The sequence below is a fragment of the Sus scrofa genome, chromosome 14 (genome assembly GCF_054392235.1).
Source record: "Sus scrofa isolate SSC_HxYL_T2T_F1_AM1 chromosome 14, Sscrofa_HxYL_maternal_Yorkshire_Landrace_v2.0, whole genome shotgun sequence".
In the NCBI taxonomy this organism is placed as follows: Eukaryota; Metazoa; Chordata; class Mammalia; order Artiodactyla; family Suidae; genus Sus; species Sus scrofa.
The window spans coordinates 19,908,022-19,929,643 of NC_139396.1; the positions used below are offsets into that span (position 1 = coordinate 19,908,022).

A 21,622-nucleotide genomic window follows, 5' to 3' on the forward strand; every position below is an offset into this window, starting at 1 on the left:
TGACATCTGTGTGTCTTCCTGTGTGTCTGAGTGTACGTTGGTGCATAGGATGTGTATATGTGGATGTGAAAGTTGTACATGTGTGTGTGTCTCTCTCTCTGGAGGCCTTGGTGTGTCTGTGTCGGTGCCTATGTGTTGGTGCTTTGGAGCCCATGTGTCTGCATGCGCACCTGCTTGTGAGTGTGTGTATGTGTTTATGTGAGAGGAGACAATACCTATGGGAGTTTGAAAGCTCCCCCTTTTTGAGGGGGGCTCTGGATTGGCCTCTGCTAGTCACGATTCCCCCAGGCCTTCACGCCTCCCAGGACACTCCTGCCAAAGCTGCTCACAGCCTCTTCCTTCCATTCCAGGTGGAGGCGGTCATTCACCCCCGATTCCTGGCAGAGTTGCTTTCCCCAGAACCAGAGCTGGATCTCTCGGGCCTGGCTGAGGAGCTGGAGCAGGAGGAAGGACCCCCCCTGAAGAGGTGGCCAGGGGAGGGACTGACACTAGGGAGACTGGGGGCAGGGGGGAAGCCAGGTGACCCTGGAAATCCAGGAGGAAAGGACCCAGGGCAGCCAGGGCCGGGGAGGGCCCTAGAGCAGGAGGCCCTGAAGGCTCTGTCCCTCCCTCCCCTGATGGAGAGGCCCTGCATCCGGGAGGCTGCCCAGGTGGGTGCAGGGCAGGAGGAATGGAAGGGGAGGAGGGGAGCCTGGGACAGGGCAAGGACCCTGCTGGGGAGAAGGTGCAGGAGGAAGGCAGGAGGGCCACAGGCTCTGTCTGTGGATGTGAGTCCCATCTCACCTCCCCCTGCCCATAAGCCCCGGCTCTCCCTGGAGGGTGCAGAGCTTTCACTGTCCACCTCTCTCCCACCAGCTGGTGCAGACAAAAGTCCTGGCCTTGGAGGAGGACGATGGGGTGCCAGCCACTCCCAATCACAGGGCACCCCACCTGGACTCAAGACCTTCAGAATCTTTGGCCCGACAAGATGCCCAGAGGAATGAGCAAGGCCCACAGCCCGGGGTCAGAGATGAAACCTGGACACCCCAGGTGGATTTCCATGGCCATCTAAGGCACCACCAAACAGACAGGGGCCTGTTCAGGCACAAAGGCTCTTTGCCCTCTCCAGAACATCAGGAGCCCCCTCAGGCTGGAACTGCACAGCCATTTCCTCGCCAGGGCACCAAGCGCTTGGGCCCTCCATCAGGACCCAGGGCCAGCAAGGTTCTCAGGGAGGCCTCTCCTCTTAGTGGAGCCCCAGGGCTGGGTCACGGGTTCAGTGAGGATGAGGAGGAGCTCCCCAGCCTGGCCTTCCTCTTGGGCCTTCACCACAGCCTTCTGCCCTAGGGGCTGCCACAGAGCCCTATCCCTGCCTCGGGTCTTGTCTGCACTGCAGGCCAGAGGGCCCAGCAAGCTTCCCAGGCCCCCGTGCCCCAGAGAATGGGCCTCAGCTCAGGCCCCCTGGAAGCTGCCAAGTCTAGAAAGCGGGCTCGGTGTGGAGGCCTGGCTGCTGCTGAGGACCTGGCCAGGCCTAGGGATGACCTGCGAGGCTCTGGGAGGCACACCCTGGCTCTGGGGCTGGTTGACCCTTCCCAGCCCAAAAGGAGCAGGTGTGACCCATGTGTCACATGGAGGAAGAGGATGCGGCACTGCAGCCTTTAGGGAAGAGTGGGCCAGCCTTCCAAGGCCAGTCCAACTGGGCAGCCCCCATGGAAGCCTTGGGCACCTCCAGGTCCTAGTAACCATCCTGGCTGCCATAGGGTTGGGGAGGAAGGACAGAATGACCAGAGCCAGGAGGGGGTGGGGGTGGGTGGGGTTAGGTGGTGGGGACTTGGGTCTGGGTGTGTGTGGGTGGGCACAGTAGCTCCTTTGCGATGGGGGATGTAAAACATGGATAAAATCATTCTGTTGTGAAATGCACTTGGTCCACTGTCATCTTACATGTGCCTGTGTCCTCAGAGATGGGTCCTCTGAGGACAGAGAGGGGATCTGAGAGGGACGAAGCATGTGTGAGATCCCAGGCAGTCTGGATCCATAGGTGAATGACTAAGTCTTTCCTCCACAGAGACAAGGATGCCCAGGCTGCTCCTGGGAGTACACAGCTCTCACTAGCCCCAGGGACAGCCTCATCATCCCTGTCTCTCCAGCCTGCTGGGCTAGGGGGCTTCTGGGGCATCGGTTCCATGCTCTGCATCCCGGAACACTCTGGGGATGGAGAGCTGCTTTTGTGCCATTCAGCCCTCTGGACACTCACCAGTCGTGAGAATGGAGGCTGGAGGCAGCCCTTACCTCTAGAGAGTTTCTCTCTGCCTCTCTGAAGTGGCCAGATGACAGGCTGGGGTGATCCTCCACTCCTCCAGGGGGTCCCGTGGGTGTGGCCTGTCCAGAGAGGAAAAGGCTTGGCTGTAGGGACAGGACTTTCTGCTTCAGTTCCTTGTGGTCGGGGGACCACCCATTCGCCTTGGTGGGATTATTTCCATGTGCTAAATGGTGGAGGCAGTGGCCTCTTAGTCCCGGTGAGGACAAAACAAAGGAGGGAGTGAGTGACTTTAATCTCATGGCCTGTTAATGGCTTGGGGGGAGGTTCCATCATGTGACGCTCAGTGGTCCCAACCTCACCAGCCAACTGGCATCCACTCCCATGGAGTTTTTGATACAAGAAGACCTGGGACTTTTCGTGATCAGGGATACGTTTTGGATTGGGGTGAGGAGGGTTAAGGATTTTGGTTTGTCCCTGGGAACATCTGTGTGGCACAGGGGCAGCCAACACTTACAAAATAAAAACAAGCCAACAAAAAAAAGAAAAAGAAAAATGCCCCAAACGCCAAAAATCTAGGATTAATGCCGAGGTGTAGGCACACTGAAAGTGAGCCATTCACTCATGCTTTTCAATCCATTAAAACATGAAAGAGCAGGAGTTCGTGTGGCTCGGCTCTAAGGACACGGATTAGGATCCATGGGGACGGGGTATGAGACATGGCATGGATTACTGGGCTAAGGTTCTGGCATTGCCGTCAGCTGTGGTTTAGGTATGAGACATGCCTCAGATCCTGTATTGCTGTGGCTGTGCCATAGGCCAGCAGGTGCAGCTCGGATTCGACCCCTGGCCTGGAATAGCCCACAGGCCCCAATGCAGCCGACTCAAAATGGAAAAGAAAAGAATGCAATAGAATTTGCAGGAAGGAAAGATGTACAGACCATCACCAAATAGTATTTTAGGGAGATCCCATTATGGCTCAGAAGATGAAGAATCTGACTGCTATCCATGAGTACGTGGGTTTGAGCCCTGGCTTTGTGCAGTGGCTTAAGGAATCCAGCATTGCCTTGAGCTCTGGTGTGGGCTGTGGATGTGGCTTGGATCTGGCATTGCTGTGGCTGTAGCGTAGAACAGCAATGCCAGCTCTGATTCGACCCCGAGTCAGGGAACATCCCTATGCTGCAGGTAACGTCCTCCAATGCCAATCAGAGACTCCATCTATCCACACATCCCTCCATCCAACAAGGAAACCGTGACTTCATGGATGGCACATTCACCGAATCACAGAAATGGCCGCCATGCCCAGGGTGGGTGAAGGAGCATCCCAATTTCATGGGCTGGATTGGTGCAGCTTGTGTGAGATGGAGACAGGGGCTGGACACTCTTTGTCTATGACAGACACCAAGGGGAAGCTGACCCTCTGATACCAGGGAAAGGCTCATCTCCAAACCCCTCAAGGGGGAGTCAAAGCATTGGCTGAAGAAACCCATTTGACTTAGGAGGTGGGGCCCCTGGCCTGGGTTCTGCCTTTCCAATGCCATGTGTCTCCAAGACCAAGGCAACAAGTGCCCTGTGTCCCAGACACAGAGAGCACACCTTCAGTGTCCAGCCATTCCAATGGCCAGGCCATCGTGCCTTATTGGAAGGGCCTGTTTGGATGGTGGGGACGCAGCAGTGTGTTCCAGAGGGGATTCGGGCCCTCTGGCTCACAGGTGACCTCTTGCCAGACAGGCCAAGTGACGCATCTGCAACCAGGGTGATTTCCCAGGCACTGCCTTCCTTCCTCAGATGGCAGGGATGCAGAGGGTTTGAAAGGAGGCACAGAGCACAGAGCCATCACCTACAGTCTCATGACTGCCTCTGCCTGAGGGGGGAGGAGCTTCCTGCTGTCAGAGAAGCTATTGCTAGCACACCAGTCGTTGGAGGAGTTCTGGATCCCCAACATTTTGCTACTCAGCAGCATGCAGGAGGGAGCAAGGATGGTCCTTGGAAGGAGCTAAGAGTCTTGGGTGAGGGGAAACTTGCTTATTTTCAAGAGGTGCTTCTTAGTCAGTCGGGGTAAGGATGCCCTTCCTTTCAGGAAGTGCTTTGGAAGAGGTTTGAAAAAGAAAGCCTGGCAACCGCATGGGTTGGGAGGAAGCAACAGGGAGGGATGGAAATGTTGCTTGCTGAAGACGAGAAAGGGCAGTTCTGACTTGCTCAAGACCACCTCCCTGCAGCTGGGAGGTGGGCCTTCTTCCTTGGGACATCACGGTCCCTGCCAACAGCCAGGGACTGTGGCTGACAGAGCTGGGGAGTGCCTCCTGGTGCCTCTGTTATCAGCCGTCAGAGCCTGGTGGCTGCACCCACAGCTCAGACCTGCCCTGGGCAGTAGGAGAGAGGCTGGAGCTTAGCCCACTGGGAGTGCTGATCCCCCTGTCAGGGACTGAACCCGGCTCCTGCATGTCAGCCTTCTGGTGGTAGCCAATGCCCACATGGGACTACAGCTACTCTGTTCATGCGATAGAAAGCAGCAGAGCGCTGCATCTGGGCCCCCTCCTGGACCCTGGCTCTCTCTCTACTTGTAACCTGATCCAGACAACAATGGGCAGGGGTGTCTGTGAACTGGCCCTGTCAGACACATCTTCAGAAGCCTGGCATTTCCATGTTCAGGTAATCCCCTTATGGTTACAGTGTAAGGGAAATAGGCAGAGCACTCCTCTGTCACAGTCATATTGGAGCCGTTCCTGCCTGGGATGTTTGGAGAACCTCTACGATAAGGAAACATAGAGCCACTGCATTTCACTCCACTGGGTCCAAAGCATATGCTGTCCATTGCAGAACAACGAGAATGAGAAGAAAGGAAGCCTCCAGATATGTGGACATGGAGATGCACCCTTCGAACGACTCCATGCTCAAAGAGGCCTCTCCAGGAGAACTTGGAAAATATATAGAACGGTAGGCAAAGGAACGTGCAGTACCTAACAGGTGCTAGGATCCAGACGAACTGGTGTTAAGAGGGAAGCAGATGGCACGAAATGCTTATAGAATACAAAAGATGCAAGGTCTTCCATCCACAACCTACGTTTTCACACAAGGCATCGAGAAAATACAAATCACAAAATACAACAAACGCAGGAACAAAGAAGCTCACGACAATACCCTATGTTCAGAGGGACTCTAGCCAAGGAACACTAGCTTGGCTTACTATGCACAACCATCAAATTTATAGGCTACATGAATACATTGATGAGGAAAACCTACATGGTCACAATGGCACTTGCAGAACAGGTGCCACACCCATTCATGTAAGAAACGCTCAGAAATCTAGGAAGAGAAGGACACTCCTTGAACCCGTAAAGAACATCTCGACAAAAAGCTACACCAAGCCTCCTGCGTGATGGTGAAAGAATGAACGTCTTCCTCCTCCATCCAAAACAGGTCAGAAAGTTCTTTCTCATTTCTCCTTTTCTACTTAGTACTGTAGCTACGAGCCAGGGCAGCATGGCAGGAAAAACAAAGAAAGACCTACAGATGAGACAGGCACAAACATAATTCTCCATGCTCATGGATAGCATGGCTACCTCCACGGGAAGGCCCACCGAATCTCCAAGACACACGGAAGAGATGGAGGTCACTTTATCAAAGTCTCAGTATACAAGGTCGACACAAAAACCTTCATCATGTGTGTAAATCCCACAAAAGAACATGGCACCAAAACGAAAAACACCATGCAATACACAAGATTTGCCAAAACCTTGAAGCATTTGGTTCCATCGGTCATTCTATGGCTGCACCCACGGCATACGGAAGGTCCCAGGCAAGGGGGTCAACCTGGAGCTACAGCTACCAGCCTACAGCAAAGCCCCACCAACACCAGGTCCAAGCCACACTGCTGCTGGTGGCACCACGGGACCCTCATCCCACTGAGCCAGGTCAAGGATTGAACCCACATCCTCCTGGACACTATTTCAGGTTCATCACAAACTGAGCCACAATGGGAAATCCGGGGATACATATTTGATATAGAGCATCTGTATGATAAAACGAAACAAGACCTACAACAATGCGGACACGTATTATACTCATGGATGGGAAGACTCAACACAGAATATGGCCAAATTCCGACAGAAGTTTTGTTTTTGGCCCACATGGATGAAATTATTCTAAAATGTATGAAGAAAAGATAAAGGAGCCAGAACATCAAAAATAATTTCGAGAAAGCACATTAAAGTGGGAGGTGATTCGGCTTATGAGAACGCTCTATGGAGGGCAGCTTGGCATTGCTGGCGGGATAGAGGCAGACAGAGTTCAGTGTACAGAGAGAGAATGCAGAAATAGATCCATAGCAATACACCAACCTGGGATGTTCTAATACGGAAGCTCAAGGGCAGTTGAATGGAATAGGGATAGGGTTTTTATCCCATACGAAAATGAACTCATCATGGAACATTCAGTGCAAATGTAAAATTTGTATAGATACAAACGATGCAACGTTTACCACACAAGAAAAAACAATTGGAGCAAACCTCTGGGTCCTCGGGCTTGGCAAAGGGGTCTGCCACATGACAAGAAAAACAGTACCCCAAAAGGGAAGGAAAGAACAGAAATTTGGACTTCATCAAAAGGAAAGAAAGGCCCTTCAAAACATACATGCACCCCAATGTCCACTGAAGCACCATTTCCAATAGCCAAGACAAGGGAGCAAGCTAAATGTACATCGGCCGAGGCATGGATAAAGAGGATGAGGTTCATATGTACGGGGGGAACATCAAACAATCATACAAGAGAATGGAATCATGAATGCTGCAGCAGCAAGGATGGACCTGGAAATTATCATCCTAAGTGAAGGTAGACAGGGAAAGACAAACATTGTATGATACCACTTCTAAGTGGAACCGAAAGAGAGGACACAAATGAACGTGTGCATGGAACAGAAACAGACTCCCAGCCTTGGAAAACCGGATGGGTACCAAAGGAGCCAAGTCCGGGGCAGGAAGGACTGGGGGTTTGGGACTGGCTTCTGCACACTGAGTACATGGAATGATCGGCCAACAGGAACCTGCGGTACAGCCCAGGGAACTCTAGCCCACAGTTAGTGATAGTCGATATGGGCATAGAATCTGAGGGAGAAGCGGTGTGTGTGTATGTATGACCGAATCACTTTGCGACACAGTAGGAAATAGCACAACATGGTACCTCACTGTCCTTTCAATCAAACGGAAGATAACTACATCAATACCGCTGGAATAGGCAACAACAACATCAGCAACAATGAAAAGATAAGCGTTCTTCCCCATGACAGCCAAAACCCTACCCCAGACAGAAAACGGACCTCATCAAATGGAAACATTTTCCTAGGTGAAAAGAAGCTACAGGTTTGGAGAAACTACCTGCCAACCACACATCTGACCCAAGTCTGGTGTCTCGAGGGAATAAGGCACTGCCAAGACACGACCATAAAAGCAGAACTTTTCCACCAGAAAATGGGCAAACGTTAGGAAGAGATGGGTCACCCACCACAGCACTGTGAGTTCGGAAGGAGGGGTCCACTGTGAGGCTTCCCGGGATCCTGCTGGCTACATGAGAACACTGGGTCAGGCAGAGGGCAGGAAGGATTGCAACAACGCTGCTTCCAGGAACTCGCTCGGGTTGGCCTGAGCCAGCTAAGCCGAAAAGGAGACAACAGGCTCCAACTGCTGGAGGTGTGGACCCCTTGGGCCAGGCTGGCTGGGGCCCTTGGACCGAAAGCAGCCGTTCACGTGGGGGTTGCGGCCAGAAAGGTGGGCAGTGAGGTGTTCCCCTTCAGGCTATGGAGAGCGGGGCCATGGGCCTGCTGAAAGAGGTTGCTGGGAATCCAATGTAGGAGCAGAGTGCTGTGAGGCCTGGACCTCATCTCACAGCCTGGCTCTGGAGCTCCTCTCTCAGCTTCCCTCTCAGTCACCTAGACTCCGTTCCTTCAGGAGCCTTATATGCCACGGGCTGGAACCCCCCGCCTCATGGCCTTGGGTCATGGGTTCTGATCCGGCTCGAATGCCCTGTGCTCTGGAAACGCCCCTCCCTCACTTTGGGGAGTTGATCCTCCTTCATCCCAACCCCAGGACTGATGTTCCTTTACTTTCAAAAGACCCTTCATCCCTGGCACTGGAGACACCTGCCAAAAGGGGCTACAACTCTATTACCCGAAGTTCATATGTGGAAGGTTTCTCCCCCAGGACCTCAGAACATGGCCTTAGGTGGAGCTGTCTTTTCTTTGTCTTTCCATTGCCTACGTTTGTTTGTTTGAATGGGGCTGCTGGGGCGGCATATGGAAGTTCCCAGGCTTGGCATCCAAACGATCCATCGATCGATCAGAGCTTTGGCAGCCGGCCTACACCACAGCCACAGCAATGTCAATCCAAGCCGGGTCTGAGACCTACACCACAGCTCATGGCCACATTGGATCCTTCCCTTCCTGAGCGAGGCCAGGGATCAAACCTGAACACTCATGGTTCCTTCTTGGGTTCAGTTCCAGGGCACCACCACAGCAAGCCCTGCAGCAGAGTTTGTACAGAAAGAGCTGAAATCAGGTCACTAAGGTGGCCCCGAATACAATAGGATGGGTGCCCCTATAGAAAGGGCAAATTTAGACCCTGAGTCCCACAGAGGGAGCTGATGGGAGGGCGCAGGCCGGAGATGGGCATCTGGAATCCAAGGAGAGAGGCCTCAGGGCCAACCCAGCTTGTTTATACCGGGATCTCAGAAGGCTGGGCTCCGAAACGGTGAGTTGATACATTCTTGTTATTTAAGCCCCATTGCCCATGGGATTGGTGATGGTAGCTGGAGCTGACCGATTCCCTCCGAAGCCTGGGCATTCCCAGGGCAGGAAGGAGTCTCAAGGGAAGACCCCCTCTCTGTCCCCAGCTGGGCTCCACCAGCATCCCCACTCCTACCTTCCTCCTGGGACACTCTCCCTCTCATGTCCTCTCCCCTTGTCCAGGGAGTCAGATGGAGGACCCCAACAGAAGAAGGAAGGATGGATGACAGGAGGGGCCGTAGGGCCCCAAGGCAGCAGCGGGAGGAGACTTTCCTTTGGTTATTGGAGATTGCAGTCTTGGTTTGTGCGGTGGCCACTATTGCACAGGAAGGCCAAGATGGGGCCCTGGAAAGCTGATGGAGCTGGTGGGGGAGGGGTGGCTCTTTGCCAAATGGAGACTGGAGTCTGAGGCAGAGACAGGAGCACAGGAGCTCGGGGGGTCTGCACCAGGCCTGCTGCAGGACCTCGAGCATGAACAGCAGCAGGGGCCAGTCTCTGGGGGCACAAAGCCTGTGCCAGGCCCAGGAGAGCCAGCAGCCTGCAGAGTCTGTGATGGGACCTGGGTGTGAGGAGGAGGGACTGTGGGCTCAGGGAGAGGCATGTGCTTCTGGATCTCATCGGTCCCATGGGAGAAGCAGGTGATATTGGTGAAGATGCTGGGGTAGGGGGCGTGTCAGCCGTCTAAGCCCCAGCGGGCCATCCCCACGAGACACCCTGAAAAAGGGAGGTCACAGATGAGGGCACCCCCCTGGGACCACCCTCCGGTGGACAGGGGACTTAGGCTGCAAGCAACAGGGCTAGGTCAGAGCTGAGTCTCTGCCATGCACAGTCACTCAGTTGTACTTCTGGGAAGTTCCAAACCCTGGCATCCCATGGCTGATGAGCCTGTGTAAGCCATGCAGGCAGGCACGGGCGTCCTGATGGAGGAAGCTCCTGACTGACCCTCAGGACAATCACAGGTTTCAATCTATCAGCAGATGGGCCTCTGTGCCTGCAGAACCCCTGGAGGTCCAGGAGAAGGCAATGTTTAAGGCCGAGAAGGGACATATGTACCAACAGGGCCAAAGAGAGCTGGTCTGGCAGTGGAGCCTGGCCAGCTCAAGCCCCTGCACACCTCAGATCTGGCAAGGCCCTGGGCTGCACCAGCACACCCCTAACCGGGACCCTCTTCCTTTCTCATTCCTTTAGACATCTGGTGTTCTCTCAAGGTCTTGGTTGAGGCTTTTCAGAAGATGCCCATACCCAGGCCTGGTGGAGGCAGCCGGTCATGCTCAGGGGGTCAGTGGGGCTTAGAAACAGAGCGACTGGGACTTCCTAGAGTTAATGTGCTCAGGGCCGGGCCATCTGGTGGGAAATCTCCTCATGTCATCAGTCAAAGGGAGGGTCTGGTCCTTGCGGCTGGGGGAGAGGGGCAGGGGCCATGGCCAGTTTCCAGGGCACCACGACAGGGAGTCCTGCAATCGAGGTTTTAAAGCAACAACTACAGGAGAGTGATATCAAGATACGGGAAGCACAGAGAGCCCCAAACAAGTTGAACCCAAACAGGCATGCAGCAAGACCTATTCTGATCAATATGGCCAAAGGTAAACAGAAAGGGAGGAGGCCAAAGGCAGCAAGAGAAAAGCAAGGCATTCATGATGAGGGAACCCCAATAAGGTTATCAGCAGTTTTCTCTACAGAAACACTACAGGCCAGAAGGGGGTGGCGAGACCCATTGAAAGCACTGAAAGAAAGAACAAATAATCTGCCTCCTCCAAATACCCTATCCAGCAAGACTATCATTTCAAATCGAAGGGGAAATCAAGAATTTCTCCAACAAACCAACCCTGAAAGAGTACTGCAATACAAAACCCATTCTGAAAGAAATACTCTAAGGCTTCTCCAATTCAAAAAAAGAAAAAAGCCATTGGAAAGCAGTGACTTAGAGAAGCCAGCGTACAGATCTAACCATGAAGATTTCAAAAACATAAAATGAAATAAACTACATCAAATCATACAATGAGGGCGAGGAATGGAAGAAAATGTAGATCCTTTTTCTTGGTTCAGTGACGCGTTTGGTCCTATGCAACGGTCAGGCTAAAGTGAGCAGACATACGAAGGGGTTAACATAATAACAAAACAGGGCAACCCCAAACCAAAAGCCAACACTACATTCAAAAATCGGAAAAGGAAAGGACTCCAGCAGAGAATCAACGTAACCCATCCACCCAAAGGAAAAGAAAGAAGAAAAGAGAAACATAGAATCAACGGGAAAACAAGGCTTCAAATGGCACTCAAGAAACATCTATCAATGACCACCTGAATTGTTCCGGAACCGAATGCTGCCATCAAAAGACACAGAGTGCCTGATTGGGTACCAAAGCAAAAACCTTCAATCTGCTGCCTAGAGAAGCTCAGCTGAGGGCAAAGGACACGTATAGATTGAAAGGGAGGGGATGCGGAAAGATATTTCATGCCAATGGACAAGACAGGAGATCAGGAGTAGCGCTGCTCATATCCAACAAAATCACCTTTAAAACGAAGGCCATCGAGAAAGGCAAAGAAGGACACTAGTTCATGGTTAAGGGATCCTTTCAAGAAGAGAATACCACACACTTATATCTGGAATCTAATATACGGCACAAATGAACCTTTCCACACAAAAGCAACTTATGGACTTGCAGAATAGACTTGTGGTGGCCAAGAGGTAGGGGAGGGGGAGGGAGTGGGGTGGATGGGGAGCTTGGGGTTAATGCCTGCCCACTATGGCCTTGGGAATGGATTAGAAATGAGATCCTGCTGTGTAGCGCTGGGTACAATGTCTAGTCATGTTTGACGGAGCATGATGATGTGAGAACATAGAATGCCTACATGTATGTGTAACGGGGTCACCATGTTGTACAGTAGAAAACAAGATTGTATCGGGAAAATAACAATTAAGAGCCAAAGAGGACGCAGTATATACACACAATGGAATAATCCTGCGCCATCAAACAGAGCACCCTAATGCCATCTGCAGCAACATGGATGGAACGAGACCCTCTCATCCTGAGTGAAGGAAGTCCGAAAGAGAAGGACGACTACCATACGACATCACTCATATGAGGAGTCTCATATACAGCCCAAAGGAACCTTTCCACCTAAAGGAACTCATGGACTTGGAGAATAGACTTGTGCCTGCCTAGAGCGAGGGGAGGGAGTGGGATGGATGGGGAGCTTGGGGTTATTGGATGCAAATGACTGCTTTTGGAAGGGATTAGCAAGGAGATCCTGCTGTGTAGCACTGAGAACGAGGTGGACTCACTTATGATGGAGCATGATAATGGCACAAAGACGAATTATACACGTATGGGGAACTGGGTCACAATGCTGGACAGTGGAAAAAATTGTCTCGGGGAAATAACAATCAAAAAACACCCAACAAACACCCCACTAGAGGCAGTCATCAAACCACAAGAGCAGAGAACAAGGGAGGACGGGAAAAGACCAACAAAACCCAATCTGACACAGCTAATAACATGGCCATAAGAACATACAGATCAAGAAGCACCTTCAATGGAAATGCACAAAATGCCCCAACCGAAAGACATCCACTGGCTGCATGCATACAAAAAGAATACGCATCTCCCTCTCTCTGTGTTTAGATCAAGATCTCCATCTCATTCTCCATCTCGATCTCCATCTCGATCTCGATCCAGATAGGTAGAGGGATAGACAGATAGGTAGACCTGCTGTCTTCAACAGACCCCCTTCAGTTTGAGGGACATTTACAAGTTGAAAGTGAAAGGATGCAAGAAAATATTCCTCGTTCGTGGGAATTAAAAGAGAGACGGAGTAGAAATACCCCCATCAGACAAAAGAGACCTTAAAATAAAGAGTATTAATAAGACACAAAGAAGGTCATTACGTAACGGTCAAGGATCAATCCAAGGAGAGGAGATGGGAATTGGAAACATATATGCACCCAATACAGGATCCCCGCAATGTAGAAGGCAACTGCTACAACCGTAAACGGAGAAATGGACACTAACACAGTCAGAGCAGGGGGCCTTCACACCCGACTCCCATCAACGCACGGGTCCTCCAGACATAAAATCAACAAGGGAACCCGGGCCTTCAATAATGCTTTGGACCACAGGGCACTTCCTCCATATGTACAGCGCTTTCCATCCCAATGAAGCAGGATACACACTCCTCTCAAGGGCACACCGGACATTCCCTAGGACAGATCACATGCTGCGTCACCAAGCAAGCCACTGTACAAGGAAGGAAATTAAAATCATATCCCACAGCTTGTATGAACCCAATGCTATGAGGCTCGAAATCAACCACCAAGAAAACAATGGCAACAAACACCAACGCACGGGAACTCGACAACATGCTACTCAACAACCAAGGGAGTGCCGGAGAAACCAAAGAGGAAATCTGAAGATCCCAAGAAGCAAGTGACACCAAGGACATAACAATCCAAAGCCTATGGGATGCACCAAAGGCAGATCGAAGAGGGACCTTTCCAGCAATACAAGCCTACCTCAGCCAACAAGGAAAACCACCAACAAACAAACTGGCTTTACACCCAAAGCAACCAGAGAAAGACAAACACAAGGAAAGACACCCTAATGATCAGAGCAGAAAGGAAAGAGCAACGAAGAAAACCATCGGAAAGATCAATGCAGCTACAACGGCTTCTTTGAATACTTCCACCATATGGATAAACCCTTAGCCAGACTCATCAGGGAAAAAAGAGTGGACTCAAATCAATACATATTGAAATGCACGCCAGCTTCCAATGGACATGCCAGAATACAGAGGATCAGAAGAGACTACTAAAAGCAACTATATGCCAAGAGAACAGTCTTCCTAGACGAAATGGACACCTTCCTAAGTACAATCTGCCAAGACTAAACTCCGATGACACAGAAAAGATAACCGGGCTGATGCCAAGAACTGAAAATGACATTGTGAGGAAAAAACTTCCATCAGACATTCCCGTCGGGGCTACATTGGAATGAACCTGACCCGTATAGGAGAGAAGGCAGGTGCAATCCCTGGATCCAGGATTGCCTTCAGATATGGAGCAGGTCCCAGATGCCGCTCGGATCTGGCCTTGCTGTGGCCGTGGCTGGCAGCTTCATCTGCAGCGCCAATTCCACCATAGCCAGGGCATTTCCCAATGCCATGGGTCTGCCCTGAAAAGACAAGAAAAGGCCAACCCCTCACTTCACCCACTTCCCCACAAACAAAGCTATACCACCTGAGGTCTTCACATGCACATACCCAACAGGGGCCTGAACACAAACACCGACCAGTGCTACACATTGACTACTACGTATACAGGCTCACTACAACCAGCTCCTACACAGTCGTCTCACGCACAGCCCATAGGCAAGGCCACAGCCCTACAGGACTTCTAGGCCAGGATTCGAGAACACACTCACATCGCCTATGAGATTTCTTTGTTTCCAAACACACACACCTACCTCTGGCATCCCTCCAAATACATACTACAGAAGCCCCAGGACCTCAAATACACACACAGCCACAATCCGCCTACACGTACTAATACACATATACACGTCTCAAACACCTATGGACACACACAGACAAATATTCCCAACCCTTGAACATACAGATGCCCCAAACACTACACATGGTGCCACCTCTCCAGAAATCAACCGCCCTGCCAGGACACTGCACCTGTGTGGGTGTCAACAGCATATGCATTTCAGCCCTCACCCTCAATGTGGACACACCATCTCTTCGTACCTAGGACCTGTAGAAACACCTCGGCATTCTGCCAAGAAGCAACGTGGCACACTCCCAACACCTCCATACCATAGGAACACAACCTGGTCATTCATGCACCTGGTGATAGACACACAAACGAGTAAACACACGTAGGACACATGGACCTATCGCCAGCAAACCACATAGGAAATCACTTCCACATATCCAATGATCCTAGGACCCAGCTCATCCATCTGAAAACTCGTAACACATAACCACAGCACATATTTCTCACACCAAGAAATGCACATCTCCCATGCCCCTGTAGAAACACAGAACCTCATCTCTTCAGCAGACGCACGCTTCCCCACGTCCCCACATATATACGCCTAGCATGTCCCTCCTGAAAACAACAAGTGCATAGCCCCAGCGAATATGCCTCCAAATGCCCATGCCCCTGGAATACACACTCAAACACATTATACACACCACTCTCCAAAAGACCCAAGCAGACCCGCAATTAATCCGTACATGACACAATTGCAAACCTAGCACCCTACGTCCTTTCCTCCAAACACGCATATAACACACTCTCGGTATATCCATAAACCCACATTCCCCATGGCTCCATCCAAGGGCATGCACTCTTCCAGCGTGCAGAATCCAGAAGCTTTCCAATACGGAACGCCCACCTATATAGCATTCACCAGTCCCAGAAGATAGGCCGACTCGCCCTCTACACATCAAAAGACACATGCACAGCTCCGGAACATGTGCTACACACAAAAAAGTAAAGAGCCATATGACAGGCGGTAAACACACAAATAGTCATCCTAAAGGGAAGGATAGAGGAGGATCCTTAAAGAGCAGAAACTGCCCACAGGGAATTGGTTAAAGACAAGCTTTCAAGGGGTCTTCGAAATGGTCTAAAGCTGATGATCACTCAAGAAAAGGAACCCAGCCATGACTTACCCGACTTGAAGGAAGACCGCATGCATCGAAGTGCCAGACACGCTCAAGACACAACCCCCAAGACTTCAAACACAAGACAACAGATATGGAGGTCGAGTCCTGCTGCATGAAGTCAAGGAGAGAAGAGTCCTGGACAAGGAGCATTTCTGCACCTCACCCAGACAGAAACACAGGGGAGAGGGGACACGCCTAGGTAAAAGAGGACAGTAGATGGAAACCTGAGATGAATTACCCCAGTTGATATACAACCAAACTCCTGGCAATACACACCGATTTGAACAAGCACTGTGACAGCCCAGGGCACACCATCCATATAGGGCACAAGGAGGAGCTGGAGATGGAAGCCTTGATATCCACCCCCAAATGAGGAAGAAGGCAGTCTTCTCCCCTCCCCACTGGGCCTTGGATTCTAGAAATGTAGCTCTCTTGGTTCTTGGGGCTGCTCTACCCCCTGGCCAGCTTACGCGTATCTCCCCCCAGGGTCTTATGCTCCTAAACTCACTCTTTACCTGGTGCTTTGCTTCATGCCAAATTCTTCCTGCCACGAAGCAGAAGAACCAGAGCTTCATCAAATCCTGACACCTGGTGAGGGGTCTGACAGTGCAAAGACAGTGGGTTTGAGCAGGTCGAGGCGTTCTTTTGTGGCACGGAAGGCTAAGGATTCTGAGTGTTCACTGCAGTGGTCCCGATTGCTGCTGTGGCACTCCGTCCGTGGACGGGGAAACTCCACATGGGGCAGATGCCACCAAAAAGAAGAAGTCTGTGCGCTCGAATCCTCTCTGAACCTGGGATCCTGGCTTGAGGTGCCAAGCTGAGGGCAAGGTAGATTCCAGTCCCACTCTCAATTTTGGCTGGGGTCAAGTCCCAACCACGAAGTTTCACTACAGGCCCCAAAGGGACACACACACAGATCGGCCCCTGGACTTCCCTAACATTGCCCTGAGGCCTAGGCAGATAATCCTACCAAGTCCACCAGGAGACACACAATCCCCAACTTCATGGCGGAAAACATCCATGAAAAATAGGCCCCTGAACACCAACTTACAAACACCTAAACGCCAGCTCCTGGACTATACCTCTGTTACATCTCAGCACCCTCCAAAGACAAACGCTCCCCCAAACACAGGCATGATCTCCCCTTACACACATATCCATAGACAAAACCCAACCAACCCTCACATTTGATGGATTACCAGATTCCCGACAACCAGGTGGCCTTGTACCAATCCCCCCAAGGCTTGCAAATCCATCACGATTTACATCCGACTACAACTAGGTGGTCAGCACTACTTCATTCAGCAAGGCTGCCCCCAACAGAGACCCAAGCATGCCATTTGAACAGAAGTGCTGACTGACATTGGTATGTGAAAAAGGAAGACAACAGTGAAACTAGCAGCCTGGATGGTAAATCTTCACACATTTTTCCGAGCCCTGAGCTACTTCTTGTGAACCCCATGAGGGTTTTCAAATTGGAATTTTTTCCTTCCAGCTTTCCTACGCATGGAACGGCAGGCACACTGGAATGCCACCCATTTTAATCACTCACACACTTTAGTCCCCTGCCTCCATAGGGCCCACAGTCCCTCAAGTCTCCCAGCAGCCTGATCCACAGTGCTGCTAAAAGCTGTGGTGGAAAAACTGCTCCGGACCTGAGCTCCATGCGGGCATGAACCCACATGGAGGAGGGCACAAGGCATCTGCAGCGTGCACAAGAGCACAGAGCGGTCACATCCAATGGCTGAACAGTCCCCATATTCCTTAGCAGGGCTGTCATGGAATGAACGCCAAAGGCCACCATGACGGGCCCCACCCTCAGGCAGGCCACCCCTTGGGAAACCACCCTCTTTGCTCCCACGTGCGCTACTGACTACCCAAGCGGGCCCTCCTCAACAGACACTAGGAGCGGTTGGAGGATGGTAGTCTCTGTGCACAACAGCTCAGTCAGCAGGGGACAGGTGGGAAGAGGAGGGAGGGAAGGAAGCATCAGAAGAGCTGGCCCAGGAGCTCCCTACAAGACAGGAATGTCATGGAGGATTTGCATTCGCTGCAAAGCTCTCTGGGGTTGTCTTCCTGTCTTCTCCCTGGGAGCTTCGTGGCCATCTCTTCTTAAACCCTATCTCTTGGGAGATGAGCCCCCATGGTCACACTGCATCGGTGAAACCCATGCATTTAGATAGGATCCCCATACAAGAGTTTGCAGAGATCCAGCCTAAGCACAGAATCCTCAAAGTGGGCCAAGGACATTCATGCCCTTTGGGCCACAGCACCTTAGGCTGTGTGGACTCTTTGGGTTGGGATTTGCTTGTCTAGAAAGAGAAGGGTCTTTCCCCTAGCAAATTGGATGGATCCATTAAAGAACCATTCTAGCACGCAATTGGAGATCTGGGAACCTCTCTTCAGAGATGGTGCTCCTGTCGCCATGCCTAGAGAATTTCCAAATGCCTCGATTCTCCACGCATGTTTGTTCTTCATGTCTTTCTTTAATACATGGAGCTTGTTCAATAAAGGTTGGTGCACAGGTGTGTCTCCTTTGTACGGTTCTGGTTGTCCTGGTTATGCTGGTGAGCTAAACTTGACCCTCTTGGCCAGTCACAAGACAGCAGGTACTTTGGGAACACTATGCCTCTCCCTCCCTACGTTTGGCACGACATCATGGAAGCTCAGGTGGCCATCCACCCACAAAGAAGTAGCAGCAGATTCAACATGCCCACCTGACTTGGGAATGCTCGCCAAAGAAACTTGAACCCTCAGATCCCTTTTCTGGTCCGTGGCAACATCAGAGCATTTCTTCCTCCACAGGATACCTCTCAAGACCCTTACATCTATCTGATGACACCCAGAGCTCCCAAGGGCACAGACTTGAAACGTCCACAAGACACAAACCTGGGATCTCTCGGTGCCTTTCAATTTCCATGTGGGAGTGGAAGGTTCACTGTCTCCTGATGCTAGTGATCCATCTCCAGAGATGTTTCTCCTCAGCTGCCAGTGCCTGCCCCGAAGCTCTCTGCAGGAACAATCAGAGGTCATGGTCAAAAGGACGTTGAGACACCCACTTCCATGACTGGTTTCCCTCATTACAGTGCTGCTGATTTGACAACCTCTGCCTCTCCGATGTCGGGATGTAGGGTTCTGAGGTAGTATAAAACAATGAACAACAGAAGGAGTTCGTGTCATGGTGCATCAGAACCGAATCTGACTAGGAACCATGAAGTTGCGGGTTCCACCCCTGGCCTCGCCCGGTGGGTTAAGGTTCGGGTGTTGATGTGAGCTGCGGTGTAGGTTGCCATCACGGCTGGGATCTGGCATTGCTGTGGCACTGGCATAGGCCAGGGGAGACAGCTCTGTTTGGACCCCTAACCTGGGAATCACCTGATGCCATGGATGCGGCCCTCAGAAGTCCAAAGTCAGTCAAAAATGATGGAAGAATCGGGAGAACATCGTTTCCACAGTGCAATTTTTGTATCAGTGTCCCTGAGAAGACTCATGCCAATAGGACATCTGGGGAGGGAGTGGGTTGGATTAGGAGATTGGGGTAAGTGATCCAAAGATTGGCTTGGGCAATAAGATCCTGCTGTGTAGCACTGGGAACTCTGTCTAGTCACTTGTGATGGAGCATGCTCATGTGTGAGACTACAATGTGTACATGTGTGTATACCTGGGTCACTGTGCTATACAGTAGCAAAACCATTGTCTTGGGGAGAAACGCCCACAAATACTACATCTGAGCTATGCATGAGAATCTTGTAACTCATTGCAGGAGTGGCTGAAGAAGGGGAGGAAGCAACAAGGAAGCCTGGCCTTCCTGAATGCCTGGGTACAATGGGTGCCTCAGCAATCTTTTCATATGAAGGTCTTGTTTGAAAACCCTGGAAATGTTTCTTCAGTATAAAAGCTCCAATAGAGAGCCCTATTCCCATGGTGCTCAGTTCTGCAGTGCCCCATCCAGAGTTTCTTCCTACAAAGCTCACCATGGCATCACAGGAGATACTCTCGCCTCAGCTTCTCACCCTCTTTGGAGTCCATGTTCCTTTGCAAGGGGCAAGAAGCTTCGGAAGCCCCCACACAACTCCTTCTTCTCAATCTGCAACAATCCTTTCAACCTCTCCTTCCTTGCCCAACAGCCTAACAGCAGGAGGAATTGTACTTCTGCTACTGCACAGAGGGACTCTTGCCTCTCAAGAGATTTGCTTGCAGTCCTAGGAGGTTTTCACCCCTCACCTCCCTTGATGATGTTCCCGAGACCTCGCCTCTCACCACACCAGACGGACATACGAATTCCTATCACTTGCATCGTGATAAGCTGACCTTAACTCCCAATCTGAACGTTTCCTCAGGTGTGTTTCCATTTGGCTGTGTCAGGGATGCTACGTTGATTCCCATGCAGACAGCACCATAGACAATGACGAGCCTCGATGCTCAAGAGCAAGGGTATGGGATGCAGACAGGAAATGCACCAGCTTTTAAGCAGGGCTTGCTGGGGAGGACTTTGATGCGAGTGGGTTTGGACACGTGGAGATTGGACATTGGTGGATAAGAAGCTGGCACTGTGTCAAAGGGCACACCCACATCATGGGCAGTCGATGTTTTCACACCTACAAAGCCAGCAATTCCCATCATGGCTCAGCAGACATAAACCCCCCTAGGATCTGTGAGGATGCACACTCCATCCCAGCCTCCTTCAGTAGAATAAGGATCCGGGGTTGCCCTGAGCTATGCTGTAGGTCCCAGACGCAGCTTGGATCCCACATTGCTCTGGCTATGGCAGAGGCCTGCTCATGCAGGTCTGATGTGACTCCTAGCCTAGGAACATCCACAGGCAGCACGTGTGTCCCCCAAAGGAGAAAGCAATTAAACCAAGATACCCCCCCCCACACACACACACACATCTGGTTCTTTCACATAAGGAAAGAGAAGATTTTGTCTTCTCCTCCCTTACTTCTGTCCTTAACCACATAAAGCTCAATGACACACTAGTATCTCTTGGCTCTTCCATTGCCATTTCATCCAAAGAGCCTGCAGATTTGGGGTCCCTTTGCCATTTTCTTTTGGGTTGGACCAAAAGGCACCTTTCCGTCTCCACTCCAAGTTCTCATCCCCTCAAGAACTGCCCACTCCCTGTAGCCTAATATGGTACCCTTATGGGCGAGTCTTGCCAGATGCATGCTGATTCCGAGGGAAAGGTAAACTTCAGATACACAGGGAAAGTACTTGCAGTAAAGATATGTCCAAAATGGTGCACGAGACACAGGTCAGGCTAAATGCAGGCACTGTGTATGGGAAATGAAAAACTCAAATGGAGCTGCACATTTACTATTGTTATTGCCTGGCTTTGAGCACTCTGCCCTTTCAGCACATTGAATTTCAAGAGAATGGAGGAACTCCCATGTTAAAAATGCGTCCAGTAACAGAGGAGCCACAATATCAGTAGGAAGGCAACAAAAGTAAAGATACTCAGGTCTACGGGGATGCAATTTAATTTTCTAGCTTCCATTTTTACTTTTTCTCAAGAAGAACTCTTTGATCTTACAAGACGTTAGGTTTTCCACTGCAGTTGATTTGCAATGTTTGGACTACTTCTGCTGTGCAGCCAAAGGACCCTGTCCTACAGACAGATGTATGTACATATGATATATGATACATATATATCTATATACGATACATATGTAATCACTTCCTCACATTATCCCCCAACCTTTTCCATCACAAGTCCAAGATGGAGTTCCCTGTGCACATGGTACATTTCAACCTGAGACAAAGGAATGCTACCTGCAAAGGCAAACGGATGGCATTCAAAGTTGCTTGCCCAAAAGATCTCTGAAAAGATGTGAATGAAACAGGTATCTTTGATCTTTGGAGGGAACGAGGACTGAGTGGACAGGGGAAAGATGGGAGAGGAGGACTCTGCACTCCATCTTCTACTCAGAACTGCTGGA

At 51.0% G+C, this 21,622-nt stretch overlaps 1 protein-coding gene across 1 annotated transcript in view; it reads right to left on the reverse strand.

Moving 5' to 3' along the window:
* The window catches only part of LOC146396394 (uncharacterized), a 291,217-nt gene that overhangs the window by 141,585 nt on the left and 128,010 nt on the right, over positions 1 to 21,622 (reverse strand). The window contains exons 16-17 of the mRNA XM_084994478.1: positions 18,573 to 18,693; positions 2,269 to 2,358 (exon numbers count right to left, since the gene is read on the reverse strand). Coding sequence (XP_084850604.1) covers positions 18,665 to 18,693 — 29 coding nt within the window. The 3' untranslated portion in view covers positions 2,269 to 2,358; positions 18,573 to 18,664. The remainder of the gene's footprint in view (positions 1 to 2,268; positions 2,359 to 18,572; positions 18,694 to 21,622) is intronic.